General features: G+C 52.8%; 1 protein-coding gene and 1 non-coding gene across 4 annotated transcripts in view; both read left to right on the plus strand.

Annotated features, from left to right (window-relative positions):
- ep400 (E1A binding protein p400) overlaps window positions 1-15,973 on the plus strand; it is a 32,381-nt gene extending 16,408 nt beyond the window's left edge. Inside the window, exons 25-54 of one of the 3 annotated variants that reach the window (XM_035436196.1) lie at window positions 1,434-1,607; window positions 1,910-2,065; window positions 2,633-2,730; window positions 3,660-3,961; window positions 4,130-4,332; window positions 4,540-4,709; window positions 5,474-5,670; window positions 6,197-6,308; window positions 6,731-6,994; window positions 7,556-7,633; window positions 7,947-8,081; window positions 8,184-8,228; window positions 8,340-8,493; window positions 8,893-9,128; window positions 9,238-9,411; window positions 9,675-9,722; window positions 9,859-9,995; window positions 10,138-10,194; window positions 10,346-10,424; window positions 10,524-10,718; window positions 10,909-10,954; window positions 11,076-11,182; window positions 11,679-11,880; window positions 12,336-12,463; window positions 12,910-13,134; window positions 13,739-13,856; window positions 13,954-14,072; window positions 14,917-15,060; window positions 15,176-15,250; window positions 15,541-15,973. In XM_035436196.1, the coding sequence (XP_035292087.1) occupies window positions 1,434-1,607; window positions 1,910-2,065; window positions 2,633-2,730; window positions 3,660-3,961; window positions 4,130-4,332; window positions 4,540-4,709; window positions 5,474-5,670; window positions 6,197-6,308; window positions 6,731-6,994; window positions 7,556-7,633; window positions 7,947-8,081; window positions 8,184-8,228; window positions 8,340-8,493; window positions 8,893-9,128; window positions 9,238-9,411; window positions 9,675-9,722; window positions 9,859-9,995; window positions 10,138-10,194; window positions 10,346-10,424; window positions 10,524-10,718; window positions 10,909-10,954; window positions 11,076-11,182; window positions 11,679-11,880; window positions 12,336-12,463; window positions 12,910-13,134; window positions 13,739-13,856; window positions 13,954-14,072; window positions 14,917-15,060; window positions 15,176-15,250; window positions 15,541-15,849 (4,487 nt within the window). In that variant the 3' untranslated portion in view covers window positions 15,850-15,973. The remainder of the gene's footprint in view (window positions 1-1,433; window positions 1,608-1,909; window positions 2,066-2,632; window positions 2,731-3,659; window positions 3,962-4,129; window positions 4,333-4,539; window positions 4,710-5,473; window positions 5,671-6,196; window positions 6,309-6,730; window positions 6,995-7,555; window positions 7,634-7,946; window positions 8,082-8,183; window positions 8,229-8,339; window positions 8,494-8,892; window positions 9,129-9,237; window positions 9,412-9,674; window positions 9,723-9,858; window positions 9,996-10,137; window positions 10,195-10,345; window positions 10,425-10,523; window positions 10,719-10,908; window positions 10,955-11,075; window positions 11,183-11,678; window positions 11,881-12,335; window positions 12,464-12,909; window positions 13,135-13,738; window positions 13,857-13,953; window positions 14,073-14,916; window positions 15,061-15,175; window positions 15,251-15,540) is intronic. The other 2 variants (XM_035436197.1, XM_035436198.1) reach the window with 2 other exon arrangements.
- On the plus strand, window positions 5,033-5,163 carry LOC118207151. The gene has a single exon (XR_004761320.1). It is a non-coding gene; the product is annotated as a small nucleolar RNA SNORA49 (small nucleolar RNA).
- Window positions 15,974-16,184: the final 211 nt, after the last annotated feature.

Genomic DNA, 16,184 nt, shown 5'->3' on the forward strand with positions numbered 1-16,184 from the left:
CGTTTATCTGTTTCTGGATCTGGGTTCATTCCAAAGGTTGTACAATGAGTCAGTGGCATATCGTTAAGTCGCTAGCTTTATGCAATTTCCTAGTGATGCCAGTTTGCCAATACATTGACTAGCTCATTGGCGTACACTCCAAGCCCACTGCCAAAAGTCTTTGGAGACTGGTATTTGCTGAAAAAGCATGTGGTGCCTGCACAGATATAAAATATTTTTTTCCTTAAATTTGAAATGTACCCTTAGTGTTATTGAAATAGATTGGGAACACTGTGCTATTTGTGTATTGTCTTTATTTTCGGATGGTAATACAGAGCATAGTGATGAATTTGCCTAGCAAACATGCCTTCCTTCAGTAGAAAGGCTTGTCAAGGCCTTTCTCATGCTCTAAAGCACCATTTAAGTTTGACAGTGAAGGTTGTGATGGGGCCAAAAGCCCAAAGGGACCAGTACCAGAACCACTTGAGCAGCATCCTGCCGACAGCCCTACCCTCTCACTCCTCTGAGTTCTGCATGTGTCCACAGATTCCAGGTCTGCTGTTAAACCTTTTTCTCATTTCCGTTGTGTTCATTTACTCACCTGTCTTTTCTCTCAGACCGTTTCTCCCGTAAGGATACTAATCCTCAAGCTTTGTTCTTTTCCTGAGGATCAAGCAGGATCAAGCTCTGTAATGTCTCTTTTTAAAGATTTTTTTCTCCCCCCCCCGCCCTCCCACCCACTTGTCTTGTGGCGTTTCCCTCCCCAATTGTTGGTTGTTTGAACGGAGAGCCGTGTGCACTGCCCAGCACGTTGGATGTGCCACTCCCTCGACCCGAGACCACTCCCCCCGTCCGTACTGTATGAGAAACAGGGAAAGGAACCCTGTTCAAAAGCACAAGTCACATGACAGAAATCAGACTCATTTTGAGAACCGGAATTGACCTATGATTACAGTGTGAGCCATGCATTGCAAATCTGGTTTCCCTAAATCATTTACAAGGCCACTGTGTAACCATGGTAATCGTGCATTGTTGAAAACGCAGTTAAGTGCAATTCACTGCGCTAACTGAAGATCTGTTTATTGCAGGGTTCTGACTCACCTGAAGTGATGCTTTTATTTATTATTTTATTATTATTATTATTATTATTTATTTTATTTTTTTCTTCATTTTTTTGCTTTTTATTTATTTTTTTCACCCTATTCCTTTCAGGGGTGGGTAGAGGGTAGGTACTGATACTGTCCTCTTCTTTCGGAGAGCATCTTGCCTCCTGTATAACCCACCCTCTGACTCTGCATGTCTGGCTGCTCTCTCACCCCCTCCACTAACTGAAACGCGGGTCGGTGTGTGTGCTTGTATGTGTGCGTGTGCGTGAGAGAGCGGCTCTCCTCTCCCCTCGCCGCGTGCCCCCACGTGACCGGTGTGTGTGTGTGTTTCCTCCCCCCCCGCTGAAGGTGGCGACGTGGTGAAGATCGCCCAGCTGGCCTCCATCGCGGGGAGCCAGAACCGCATCTCCCAGCCAGAGACGCCCGTCACGCTGCAGTTCCAGGGCAACAAGTTCACCCTGTCCCCCAGCCAGCTGCGCCAGCTCACCACCGGCCAGCCCTTGCAGCTCCAAGGTACACTCGGTAATGTACCCCCAGATCCACCGCACCCTCTTCACTCTTTCCTCCTCCTGCACTCTTACACTCTTAGTTTCACCCAGCCAGTATGTCTGAACAGTGCCAGAGTTCATACAGGGAATTTACTGTGCTAAACTAAGCATATTGCTCGATAGTGTTTATTTCATTGACTCTCTTTGACTTTAGTCGGTGAACTCGTTCCGCTTCACGCGTGATTAATCGATGGAAAGGCGAGTTTCCTTGTGACAAGTAGCTGTTTAATTGTGTCTCTGCGTGTCTGTCTGTGGTGTGTCGTGCGCACTGTACAGGCAACATCCTGCAGATCGTGTCGGCTCCCGGCCAGCAGATCCTCAAGCCCCCGAGCTCCATGGTGATGCAGACGGTGCCCCCCCAGACCCTGCCCGTCCCGAATACGGCGGCCACGCCCGGCGCCCTGCCCCCGGCCACCTCCTCCGCCCCGCAAGGTTAGTGACCCAGGAGGTCGGCCGTCTGCAACGGGGCACGCCCTGTCAAAACTCAACACCGCAAATTCACGCTATTGATGCTGCTTAACAGTTTTTACTGCAGACAGTGTAGTTTTCAGTGTTTGCAAGCGATGCGATGTTATGTTGGGTGAACTGTCTGTTCTTCCAAAGCCACTCAGTTGTGTCTTCTCATGCATGCCTCTCAGTTAGAGTGGACGAAATGAGCCCCTTTTCTCCTTACTCTAAGGCCAGCGGTGCATTGGGTGTTCTGATATTGACAAGCAGATGAAGTGAACCCAGCTCGAGTGCTGGCTGGTTGTCTGGCACTCCTCTTACCATCAATATTTGAGTTCTCTGCTGTAATCTCAGACAGAGACTATCCAATAAAGCTAAATGTTACGAACTCCAAAGATGTAATGAAACTAAAATAAATAAAATGATTGGTACAAGGCAATTAAGTCTAAATGGAAAACGTGTACCTATATGCCTTGAGTGGTGCATACTCTGTGACAAGCTGACTGTTTTAAAACCTGTTTTCTTCTAAAGTATTGTCCCTTCCTCTTCAAGCCCCTGGGGTTGTAGCAAAAGCCACTGTCACGACTGCGGTCTCTGCAGACCAGGGCACCAACGCCAAGCCCACGCCAACACCTGCCGTCGTCCCACAGGTACTGTGCATCCGCACCTGCCTCCCAGGTTTCTTAAAACACCGATCTTTTGCCGCTTTGCGTATTCTAAGCCGATATTTCCAGACTCCAAGCAAGCGTACCGGTTATATGGATTTTCTGCCATGGCTCTTTAAAATGCACTGGTGGTTGTATCTGATAGATGAAAATGGAAAGCCTGCATTTTTCTCAGTTTAGCATATCTATATTGCATCTTTCAGCAGCGTGAAGAAAGTGATTATTGCCCTTGGCGGGCCGCTGCGTGTATTATGATGCACTCTGAATGTCCTCTCACTGTGTGTGCAGGAGTCCTCAGGACTGCTGTGTGTGTTCTGATGCACTCTGAATGTCCTCTCGCTGTGTGTGTAGGAGTCCTCAGTACTGCTGTGTGTGTTCTGATGCACTCTGAATGTCCTCTCGCTGTGTGTGTAGGAGTCCTCAGGCCTGCTGTGTGTTCTGATGCACTCTGAATGTCCTCTCGCTGTGTGTGTAGGAGTCCTCAGGACTGCTGTGTGTGTTCTGATGCACTCTGAATGTCCTCTCGCTGTGTGTGTAGGAGTCCTCAGGACTGCTGTGTGTGTTCTGATGCACTCTGAATGTCCTCTCGCTGTGTGTGTAGGAGTCCTCAGGACTGCTGTGTGTGTTCTGATGCACTCTGAATGTCCTCTCACTGTGTGTGCAGGAGTCCTCAGGACTGCTGTGTGTGTTCTGATGCACTCTGAATGTCCTCTCGCTGTGTGTGTAGGAGTCCTCAGGACTGCTGTGTGTTCTGATGCACTCTAAATATCCTCTCGCTGTGCGTGCAGGAGTCCTCAGGACTGCTGTGTGTGTTCTGATGCACTCTGAATGTCCTCTCGCTGTGTGTGTAGGAGTCCTCAGGACTGCTGTGTGTGTTCTGATGCACTCTGAATGTCCTCTCGCTGTGTGTGTAGGAGTCGTCCGAGGAGAGGAACCGCCTCACCAAGGAGCGCCTGAATCGGCTCTTCGCCGCCAACGAGCGGCGCTGCGCCCGGGGGGTGCTGTACGGGACCGACCTGCTGCAGGCCTGCGGCGTCTCCGAGGGCGACAGGCCGCCCCTCCCCTCCTCCGCCCTGGGACCCGGCGGGTGGAGGTGGGTGGGGAGGGACAGCTGCCTGAGGGCCCGCCGCGCGTGCGTCTCCTCGACCTCCCACCTGCGCTCCGCCCTGATCTCCGCCCGGCAACAGCAAGAGGCCGCGGAACAATTGGCTAAGAGGTAACGGGGGCGCGGCCGCCCATTTTCCGCGCTGCTTTTGGGTTGCCTCAGTGGGAGGGGTGTGACACAAGTGGGATGTCAAAAGAAGCCTGAGTGCCGCTTTAGAAGTGCAAACGTCTCTGGTTTCCTTGGTAACCCCGCTGCCTGCTGCATCCTTCTCCCCTCCAGGTTCTCCTGCGTGGTCCCTGCTGCGGTGGCCCCTCCTCCCCAGCTGTACGCGGCCAATCCCGCGCCTCAGTTCAGCCTGGAGCAGAAGGCGTTCAGACTGCGGCTCCAGCGGGCCTCGGCCCCCCACGTCAGCGAGATCCGCCGCCTGGCCTCGAGCCGCCTGCTCCAGTTCCCAGACCTGCAGCTGCTGGAGATGGACTCAGGTGAGCTGGGCGGGCCTGGGCAGCCCTGGGACTGTGCTTGAGGAGATAGGGCAGTGTGTGTGTGTTGTATATGTATGTGTGTGTGTGTGTGTTGAATGACGTGTGTGCTTTCCCAGGTAAGCTGGAGTCCCTGTTACTGCTTGAGGAGATAGGGCCATGTGTGTGTGTGTGGTATATGTGTGTGGAATGACGTGTGTGCGTTTCCAGGTAAACTGGAGGCCCTGGCTGTGCTGCTGCACAAGCTCAAGTCAGAGAATCGGCGCGTCCTCATCTTCACCCAGATGGTGAGGATGCTGGACATCCTGGAGATGTTCCTGGACCACCACCAGCTCCCCTACGTACGAGTGCACGAGAACCTGCCTTTGGAGGAGCGACAGGTACCTGCTCCCAAGCCTCCTGAGCCCACAGCTCTGCTCTCCCTACCGTTCATCGTTCTACTTTCCCAAACACGCAGCATTCTGCTTTACCTAACACTCAGCATGCTGCTTTACCTAACACTCAGCATACTGCTTTCCCGAACACTCAGCATTCTGCTTTACCTAACACTCAGCATACTGCTTTACCTAACACTCAGCATACTGCTTTCCCGAACACTCAGCATACTGCTTTACCTAACACTCAGCATACTGCTTTACCTAACACTCAGCATACTGCTTTACCTAACACTCCGCATACTGCTTTCCCGAACACTGTATTTCGCTTTCCCCATCTAACACCAGTATCTTCTGCTGCAGTGAAGCACTCTGGCTTAAAGGGGATAGAGTATTGGGCTCTCTTCCCTCCTCAGTGGACACCTGTGTTCCACTTGGGGCCTAAAGAGAAGCCAACAGGGGGCGCCCTCTCCCCTCTCCATCTCCATCTCCTCCTCTGTACTGTCTCCTTGTTCATGAACTTGTATCCAAGCTCATGAAGGCACTTGTAAACTTTCTCTTGCTGTTTTTCCTTCCTCCTTTGTTTCCCTCATCCTAGCTCAGTGATGCATCTGAGCGAATCGTGCCGATGGTAAAAGAATGAATGCAGCGAGCGTAGCATGAAGGACAAGCACTGAATCAATGCAACTGTGGTGTATAATACCGTAGTCTGAATTGCTGAAGTGCGCGGCTCTGTCCCCCCCCCCCCCCCCCCCCCTTCGCTGTATTAGGAGGAAATGAAGCGCTTCAACAGGAACCGGCAGGTTTTCTGCTCCATCCTCACCAACCGCTGCGGCTCGGCCGTGGGCCACGTCTTCGACGCCGACACCATCGTCTTCTACGACACCGACCTCAACCCCAGCATGGACGCCCGCACCCAGGAGTGGTGCGACAAGATCGGGCGCTCCAAAGACATCCACATCTACAGGTAACGCCATGCACAGGGCTATTTCTTTCTGTGCTTTGGTTCAAATAGTTTTTTAGAATGTAAGATTCAGATATGAAGTGATTTCCTCCCATAAATCCTTTGGATTTAAATCTTTTAAGATCACGTACTGGGTATTCAGGCAGAGTCCAGTGTGTCACTGCCGTCATAATTCCTGTCTTGACTGATGTGGTGTTATCCATGCCTCCCACTGGGAAGGCAGGATTTCAGTTAGCAGGGTATCCCCTACCTCATTGCTCAGTAGTGCCCCCTCTGGTCAGTTGGATACTTGCGGTCTGTTAGGGTCTGACGCGTTAGCCGCACAGCCCGCAGCCGTGGTAACCGGGCAGCTCAGCCGGTAGAATGCTAAATATGAAGGGCAGCGGATGACTGAACGGCCCTAATTGACGGGGGGGAGGGGTGGTAGCCTGCAGTCATGGGAAGCGTCTTAATTAAGAAGGAGCTTTTCCAAATCGGGAAGAATAATAGAGAATTAACAATGGTGCGGTGCTCCCTCCTTTTCGCTCAGGTTGGAGAGTGGAAACTCCATAGAGGAGAAGCTGCTGAAGAACGGGACCAAGGACCTGATCCGAGAGGTGGCTGCTCAGGGCACAGACTACACCCTGGCTTTCCTGACACAGGTACGCTAACACGCCCCCAACCCAGTCACAGCCTCTGCTTTACATACCACGCACTACACTGCATCCAGTTTGGTGTGCTAAAACTGCATGTCCTGGGATGGATAGGCACGTTCCCCTCCCTCGCTCCGGGACCTGAGTTCAGTTTTGGACACCGGCATTGACGTGGGGGATACAGGAACAGCTCGTTCTCTCCCCTCTTGCATTCAGCTGGCCTGCTGGCCGTGGGCAGGTGGCTCGCAGCGTTCTGTAATCCTGACTTTCCTTATGGCGGTGACAGATGGGTTTTAATTAATGAAGCAATTAGCAATTAGGTTTTTTTTTGTCAGACGTTCACCCTCAATTGCTCTGACTGTCGGACCTGCGAGTGAGTGGAGCTTATGGGAGCCGCGCCCGTAGCCTGACTGCGGCTTGTGTGCTTCCAGCGGACCATCCAGGACCTGTTCGAGGTGGAGTCGGGCTCCGGGGAGAAGGTGGAGGAGTTTGTGGTCCTGCACCAGGAACCCTCGCCCTCCGAGACCATCTCCCCCCGAGTGGCCCGTCCGTACATCCAGGCCCTCAACAGCATCAGCCAGGACGCCCTGGAGGAAGAGGCGGGCCACGCGGAGGACGAGGAGGACCTAGAGGAGGAGGTCAGAGGTCAAGCGGAGACATCCCAAATGGAGGAGCTGGCAGCTGTGATGGAGCAGGTAACATTCCAGGCGGGAAACTAACTATTCAACAACTAAAAATTCACCAGCCAATTTCACTCTTACCAGACAGCTAGATGTTTGGAATAGAAGAGAACCTCCAAATGATGGGTGGTTACCTGCCAAAGTGGCTGGTAGACAAACTTAGCAGCCACAGATGAGTTTTACCAGCATTTGGCTGGTGGTCGGTGTTGATTTCCCACCCTGGGAACATTACATTACCTTGAGGCATTCAGCAGATGTTACAGATTGCATTTATACGTGCGGCTCATCAATATTTAACTGAAGCGATTCAGGTTTGTTGCCTTGTTTGAAGGGTACAATGGTAGCGCCCCAACTGGGAATCGAACCCGCGACCTTACAAGACCCATTACAATCCCTGTTCCATAACCATCACGCTGCCCTGCCGACCGATAACAAGCTCGGCGACGTGGGATTTTGCTGCTCGCTCAGTTTCGGCGGAAACGCGGTGTGTGTGTGTGTGTGTGTGTGTGTGTGTGAGATGCCTCCAGCACACTAATGATGCGTGGCTTTTATTATTTTTTCCCCTTTCATAACCAGTTGACTCCTATTGAGAAATACGCCCTGCAGTACCTGGAGTATCTGCATGTGAGTGAGGATGAAGAAAAGGCCGCACTGGTAAGAAGATATGCATTGCATCCGACGTCTTGTGTGGGCGGCCATTTTGTTTATTCAAGGGTTACGTGAGGTGCATGAGATGATGGGGGTAAATACATTGGTGGTGAAATCGCTCGGGATATCAGAAAGATTGAAGATGTGTTGAAAGCCACGAGGGTTTAATTTGTAGAGATATTTGAGAACAGCCTGTCTGAGAGTTCAGTTGCTCGGGGAATTGTGGGACTTTATGAGATTCTCTCGCAGCGCTGAACGCGGTTTGGCCGTGAAAAGCGAGACGGCTAAAGCACGTTTGGGACTGATTTGTGATCCGCAGGAGCGGATCGACTGCGCAAAGAAATGCTGGGAGATTCAGCATCTGCAGAAGCTCAAGGCCGAGGAGGAGGAGCGTCTGATTCTGGAGGAGGAGGAGGATCTCTTCACCTACACCAGAGAAGACGCTTACAACATGGTAATGCGTCTCTCCTTCACACAGCTCATTAACAGTCCTTGTGTTTTTGTTCATAGGATCAGGAGAAAAGGTATCAAACCGTTTTTTTTTTTCGTTTTTCAGGAGTACGTCTTTGATGGCGAAGACGGCCAAACGGAAATAATGCCGGTAGGTGAACCTTTAATTGGCCTTCGACTCTTGCTCCTCCACCCTGGAAGTGTACACGCGTTCCCCCCGTACGCGTTTTTAACACGCTCTTGACCTCGCTCCGGGGCGCAGGTGTGGACCCCGCCGACGCCCCCGCAGGACGACAACGACATCTACATCGACTCGGTCATCTGCCTGATGTACGACACGGTGCCCATGCCCGAGTCCAAGCTCCCGCCCGTCTACGTCCGCAAGGAGCACAAGCGGCTCAAAATGGATCCATCTGGTACGGCTGCCGCTCCAGTACCCCGATGTGCATTTATAATCAAAAAGGAGCACATTAGGGAAGCCTTAATGGGCCAATTTTCACCGTGATCCCTCCTGTATTTTTATATTATTTTAATAGCTTGTATTTGGAAGCCCCTGTTCATTTTTTGTGACCAGCTGTTGCAGATTTACTGTTGGGCGTTTAATGGTAAGGGCAGTGATTATTACAGGCATTCTGAGCTGGCTATTTGCGGTTTACGAGTGCTTAGGTGTGTTAATGGCTCTCTGTCACCGTTTTGTCTGCGTGTGCTCAATTCATGTTTTTTTTCTACGTGGTGTGTGTACATGTATGTGTGTGTGTGTGTGTGTGTTTATGTATGTTGTGTGTGTGTGTGTGCGTGTCTGTGTGTTCACGCAGCAGCAGGCAGGAAGAAGAAGAAGGGGCACGGGGAGACGGTCATCCCGCCACGCTCCCTCTTTGACAAGGCCAGCATGCTGAAGGTGCGCCGCGACGGAAAGGACCAGAAGAAGAACATCTCCCTGAAGCAGCAGGCGCCCTTCGCCAAGCCCCTCCCCTCGCTGGTCAAGCCCGCCATGGAGGCGGGGCAGGACAACCCGGAGTGGCTCATCAGCGAGGACTGGGCCCTGCTGCAGGTGAGGCTCTGGCCACGCCCCCTCAGGCCGCCTTCTGAAGTGCGTCATCACCGCCTGTTTCATCACCCCTTAGAAACGTCCCTAAAACCACTCCCTCTACCCCTCTCAGGCGGTGAAGCAGCTGCTGGAGCTGCCCCTGAACCTCACCATCGTGTCTCCCGCACACACGCCAAACTGGGACCTGGTCAGCGACGTGGTCAACTCCTGCAGCCGCATCTACCGCTCGCCCAAGCAGTGCCGCAACCGATACGAGAACGTCATCATCCCGCGGGAAGAGGGCAAGGTGAGCATGCGGAGGGCAGAGGGCGAGGGGCACGGGAGGCTGTCGTGGAGCCTCCCCTGGGTCACCTCCCCTGGGTCACCTCCCATGGGTCACCTCCCATGGGTCACCTTCCTTGTTTGCTCTTTCCTAGTCTTACTGGAGCCCTGGAGAAACTCAATAAATCATATGTGCATTCATTTTTCTTTAGTTCACCTTGGCATGTTCTTTCTATTTTATTTTTGTTAATTTGTGTTTCTTGATGCTTATTCGTCTTTCTGTTGCAGTTGGTGTATGAAGCGAACCCGAAGAAGAAGACCAAAAGCATCTACAAGGTATGTCTCGCTGTCTCTTCAGTCTCCCGTTTCACTGCTTTACCTGTATCAAAGATCCATGAGAAGTCCTTTTAGCTCAATGTCTCGGACTCTGTCATTTCTGAGCTCTCATTTCATGCACGTCCTTCCGTAACAGTCCAAAAACAGCCGGCCGCTACGCACCTGCCAGATCTACACCCAGGACGACAACTCCACCCACATCCAGCTCTACAACAGCCGCTTCGAGCTGATGAAGATCATCGCCAGCAAGAGGAGTCCACCCATCAAACCACTGTAAGCACAGGGGCCCCTGCTCGCACGATACATGCGTCATCCGTCCACTAGGGGCAGCAGCATTTCCATTTCCAATAACTCCATTGGTCAGCGGGGAATGGCCATGCATTTACCAAGCGTGTTTTTCTGTTTTTGTTGCCAGGCTGGGTATGAATCCATTCCAGAAGAACCCGAAACACGCCTCCGTCCTGGCGGAGAGGTAAGCTCAGCTTCTTAGATCAGCAGAGGACGTGATTCTTCGAGCTTATTTTTGGTCCCTTTTTTGTGGTGAAGTTTTCCATTGTAAAAAAAATAAATAAAATGGATTGTGGGCCTTATCTGAACCAGCGCTCTTTTCTCATCCCCTGCAGCGGGATCAGCTACGACAAGCCGCTCCCTCCCATCCAGGTGGCGTCCCAGCGCGCCGAGAGAATCGCCAAGGAGAAAAAGGCAGGTGGAGACGCACCGAGCACCACGTCAGCGATTGGTTAGCGGTTGCCGAGGTAACAGAGGGGTGTTTAACTCCAATGTTTCTGCCCCCCTCCCCAGGCCCTGGCGGAGCAGCAGAGGGCGCAGCAGCTGGCCCAGCAGCAGCAGCCGCAGCCGGGGACCCCCCAGGCCCAGCCGGCCACGCCCCAGCAGCAGCAGTCGCAGCCCGCGGCGGCCGGCCAGGCGCAGCCCCAGGGAGTCCCGCAGGCCCAGGCCGTCGCCGGGGCCGCCGCCGTCACCAACCCCGCCGTCCTGGTGAGGCTCCGCACCCCCCTCCCCCCTGCCTCTGCCTCTTCGGGTTTATTTACTTAGCAGCCCTATCAGTCTGAAGCTCAAAGCCCTTTTACACAAGCGCGTTAAAGCCATCGGCACAGCGTCGTAAGAGTGTGTCTGAACGAAGGAAGTGCGCCCGGCTCATTCCCCTGTGCCGCCTTTTCTCCCTCAGACGGGCGCCATGAAGACGGCCGTGGTGGGGACCAGCATACAGACCGGTGAGTGACGGGGCAGCCCCTGGCTCTGGGGGCACCCTGCGGGTTAGGGGAGGGTTAGGGTTGGGGTCAGGGTTAGGGTTAGGGTCGGACTCACCACATGCTGCTCTCCTCTCCTCCGTAGCCACGGTCGGTGGGAACGTGGTGGTCAACACAGTGGCCGGGGTCCCTCCCAGCCCCTTCCAGGCCAACAAGCGCCTGGCCTCGCCCGTCATCCCCGGGGCCCTGACGGTAAGCGCATGTACACACAAACGCACGCAAACACACACACACACACACCACACCCGCACATGTACAAAAACACGCTTACGCGCACACACACACGTACAAAACACGCACATGTACACACACACGCACACCACACACACACACACGCACACGTCTTTTCTTTGGGCTTTATATAGATTTTTTGTAAACCAGCGCTATTGATTTGAAGATTCTCAAAGCTTAACCGCGAAACGCTCTTCACAGGGCGAACATCTGAATTTATATTTGAGCTTTGATGAAGGAGGAAAATCCATACAGATGAGTTTCTTGAAGAACTCCAGAATCGTTAAGTGTAATTGAATCCTGCAGCGCTGCAGTTAAAGTTTCAGCCTGTTCAGTCGTATTCTTTATTTATTTTAAATCATGTTACTTCAGCTTAACTTTGCTTTTCTAGAATGAGCGCAGTTTGTCATTATAGCTGGAGTCTCCTAAATGTTCTCTTGTCCCCCGTCCCGGACAGACCACGGGGGCCGCCGGGGCGCAGGTCGTGCACGCCCAGCAGAGGACGGTGCCCGCCGCCGCCGCCCCCGCCGAGGTGGTCGCCATAGCAACGGGCCAGGGCATGAGGGTGGTCACCCCGGCGACGGCCTCCATGGTGGTGCCCACGAGCCTGACTCCGGTCCAGACGCAGACGCGGCCCCTGGTCACGCAGGTCACGGCAGGTACGCGCGTGGACAGGGCCCGCCGTTCGCAGCTCGCCGCTTCTGATCATCTCCGCTTTGCTCCGGTTGGCCAAAGCTCTGTTTCTATGAGCTTTCAATGAAGAGAGCCCCTCCCCAACGGATATAACAGACTTTACTTTGATATTATGAGGTGGTGACGGTTGCCTCTGTCTGTTTTGTGTGTCTGTTACAAAGCGGGTATTTTTGCATTCAGGACTAAGACTTGAAGCCTGTTTTAATTCATTTTAATTAAGTCCTATATTGCGGTGACGTCTTGCTTGGCGGTCTGGCCTTCTTGACTGCTGGCTGCATTTACTGTAAAACATACCAGACGCTTCAGTTCAATTCGATATTCTTTGCTTTCAGGCTTGTGTTCTTTGTGCATGTAGCTTTCCGTTCACTCGAGGATGTTGGATACGGAGAGAGGTTTGTTCACCCGCTGCGTTTCTCCACAGCCCCTGGAATGGTGGGGAAGCCCATGACGCCGGCCCACCTGATGTTTCGCCAGCAGCAGCAGCAGCAGCTGCAGCAGCAGCAGCAGGCCACCCCCGCGCAGATCAAAGCCGTGGGCAAACCCCCGCAGGTAGGCCCTCCTGAAGGAAGCGGCGGAGCTTTTCCGTTTATCGCGTGTCTGCGGAGGCGGCCGTAGCCACGCCCGTCTGCGTCGTTCAGAGGGAACCGGTGGGCAGGAAGTGCCGATGGCACGCACGTTGCGGTACTTGTGGAAAATTGACTTTGCGCCCGGTTCTTTTGTTTTTTTTTTTCCATAGGCCGGCACTAATGCCATTTGAATTGTTTTTGTGTGGAGTGTATGTGTGTGTGTGTGTGTGTGTGTGTACATGTACAAGAGTCCTCAGGGAGGATAGAGTTCCAGGGATTTTGATGCAAGATTTGATTTGAGCGCTCGTTCAAGCGGTCAACCTCCAGGGTTCTCGGTTGTCATACGTGTGGGGAAGGCCGGCGCGGTCGGTAGCGTTCGCGTTCTGCTCGGCCTGACCGCGGTCGCTGTGTTTCCATGACCTGATCAAGCTGCAGAAGCAGAAGCTGCAGCTCCAGCAGCAGCAGGTGGCGGCGGCCGTGGCAGCGGCCACGCAGCAGCAGAGCCAGCAGGGGGCGCAGCAGCCGCAGCAGCAGCAGGCCGCTCAGGTGCAGCCCGCCCAGGCGGCGCAGCCCAACCCCCAGCTGACCGCCGTGGCCGCCCCCAGGGCCGTGCTGGCGGGCACCACCGTGGCCAACCTGCCGGTGGCGCGACTGGTGAGTGACTGGAGGCTGGCGCTACCAACCGCTCCATTGAGCCGTGCCTGCTGACCTTAGCCACAGAAATGCATTCGGCATGAACAACTATCGCCAATGTTAGTAAAGTTACTACAAGTGAATGTTAGTCATTTGTAATGCTAGCAAAGTAACTGAGTAAATGTGTAATGTTAGCTAGGTTACTCTAAGTAAAGTTTGTAATTTGTCATTTTAAAGTAACTAAGTGATTTTATGTTTGTAAAGTTACTAGAAGTGAGTGTTAGTAATTTCTAAAGCTAAAGTAAGTAAATTTGCAATAAAGTAAAGTATGTAAAAGTAAGTTTGTAGCATCAGTGAAGTTTGTAATGTTAGTAAATGAAGTATAAGTAAGTTTGTAATGTGTGTAAAGTATATGTAAAATGTCAGTTTAAGTATGCGTAAATTTGTAATGTTAGTAAAGTAAGTTAGCAATGTCAGTGAAGTAAGTCTGTAATGTCAGTAAAGTAAGTGTAAGTAAGTCTGTAATGTCAGTAAAGTAAGTATAAGTAAGTGTGTAATGTCAGTAAAGCTGTAAGTAATTGTTTGTGACTGGATGACACTGACGCTCCTCGTCTTCCTGTCCCAGGCGCGAGTGCCGGGTCAGACCCAGCCTGCCCCGCCGCAGATCCCGCTCACCAAGCCCCCGGGGGTGCCGGTGCTCTCCACCCCCGTCACCATGGCCATCGCGCAGGCGCAGAAAGCAGGTGGGCCCCCGAACGCTCGTTTGGCCCCGCCCCTCCGCCCCACAGTGCTCCCGCCCCTGACCCGTCTCTCTGTCTCTCTCCCCTCCCCCTCCCACAGGAGTGGTGACTCAGATGCAGGTCCAGCAGCTGCTGCAGATGAAGAAGCAGCAGGCGGCTGCAGCTGCGCAGCAGAAAGCCGTGCAGCCTCAGCAGGGCGCGGCCACCGTGCAGCAGAAGGTGGGGGTGGTGGGGGGGCTCTCCGCTAAGACCGCTGCTCTCCAGGGCCCATGCCCTCTGCAGGAGAGCCACAGCTGCTGTGGTGTTCCTTCATAAGGCTTTTCAAGCCAGGATGATCTGGTGCCAACTGTTCATTTCTTTCTTACTTATTTTTATTTAGTTTTTCGCCTTTTCTCGAAAGTATTGTCATTACTGGTAATGTCTAGTTCTTTCCCTAAACTGCAAACAGTTTAGTCTTCTTTTGTACCCCCAAATAATTTTAAAAATGTATACATTTGGCTCCATAATGTTTGGGACAAAGACATATTTATTTTTTTCTTAATTTGGCTTTGTACTCCCCAATTTTAGATTATCAAATAATTCACATATGGTTGAAGTGCATAGTCTCAGCTTCTATTGAAGGGTATTTTTTACACATTTCGATTTTTCCACAGAAAATTTACAGCACTTTTTATTTGTAGTCCCCCCATTTTGGGGCATAATGCTTGGAACAAAAGGTGTCACAGGTGTTTCTGATTAGTCAGATATATTAAATTGCTTTCTTAGTGCAGATATGAGAGCTTTCAGCATCTGGTCTTGATTCTAGGCTTTTGATAGCCTTCGATAGGAGTCTGTTATTGGCGTTTGCCAACATGAGAACCAGAGTTGTGGCAATGAAAGTCAAGGAAGCCATTATGAGGCTGTATGAACTCACTGTATATAAGTGTAAAAACAGTACCCTGTAATGTAAGTGAAATGTGTTGATAGCTATGTCCAGTATTGAGTGTAAAGGGCCTTCCGTATGAGAAAATGGCTGCTCTCGTACTCTTGCCTGACCCCTGGCTTCCTGTCGGTCGGGCTGCAGCTGGCCACGCAGCAGGTGACGGTGCAGACCCCTCAGCCCGCCCAGCAGCAGCAGAAGGTGACCTACGCCACCGGCATCAAGACCCAGTTCTTCACCACCACCATCGCCCAGGCGCAGAAGCCCGCGGGGGCCCAGCAGATCCAGGTAGGCCCGTAACCCCGGGAGACGGCCGTGCCCGAGACAAAGCCAGATATCGGGAAGCTGAATGTGTGTAACTTTTCTTTTTAATATTGAGTGTCATTCCAAAATTATCCTGTAGGTTGCGAAGCTTCCCCAGATAATGCAACAGCAACCCACTGTGGCCAATATCCAGCAGATAGTGTCTGCATCTCAGGTAAGCGTTCGCCCAGCAAGGATTTTCCGGAACCTTCGAGAAAAATCCCAAAATCTTCCGAAAAAGCGCCCTTGCTTTACCGCGATATCTCTACATTCTGCCTCACTTGACCTCTGGCTTTGTTTGCTCTGAAGGGAAGGGGGGTGTCTTTCTGACTTTATTACCTTTCCTTATGTTATAGCTGAGGAGATAAGTTGGAAAGATTGTATACATGCAAAAGCCATCTTAAAAATCCCCCTTGTTCTTCCTTCCTCTCGCTCTGCCCTCTTGCCCCCCCTGGTGGCCCGCAGATCCAAGCGCAGCCTCAGACGGTGTCCCTGTCTCAGACGGTGCCCTCCGCCCAGCTGCAGGTGATCCCCCCCGCCACGGTGACGGGCCAGGTGGTCCAGCAGAAGCTGATCCAGCAGCAGGTGGTGACGGCGGCGGCCGCCTCCCCGCAGATCCAGACCCCGCCCCCCCACAGCCCGGCGCAGCAGCAGCCCGCGACGGCCTCCGCCGACTCGCCGGTGCAGCAGCAGGGCAAGGCGCAGGCCCGCTCCGGGGCCGCCATGCGCGTCAAAGCCCCCGCCAAGCCCAGCGGCGGCAGCGGGGGGAGCTAGGCCGACCGGCGCGGTGCGGTCCCCACCATGAAGCCTCCAGCCACAGAGCTTGTGTATCTCTCTCTATCTTTCTGTCTTTCATCCCCTCTCTCTCACAACGTCACACACACACACACGCTCACCAAGGTATTTCTCTGAAATACAGTGAAATGGGGACATTCCTCTCTGTAATCAGTGTATTTGATCTTCGGGTGCCATGGAAATGCAGACTTGCCCGCACACATACACACACACACACATACACAGTCAATCGAATGCAAGAAATGGGCCCCTTCTATCCTGTGTGCTGTTCATCTGTCCCCGAGCAGAAATGCACCCTTAAGTGAAGGGCGAAC

This window comes from Anguilla anguilla, chromosome 10 (genome assembly GCF_013347855.1).
Source record: "Anguilla anguilla isolate fAngAng1 chromosome 10, fAngAng1.pri, whole genome shotgun sequence".
In the NCBI taxonomy this organism is placed as follows: Eukaryota; Metazoa; Chordata; class Actinopteri; order Anguilliformes; family Anguillidae; genus Anguilla; species Anguilla anguilla.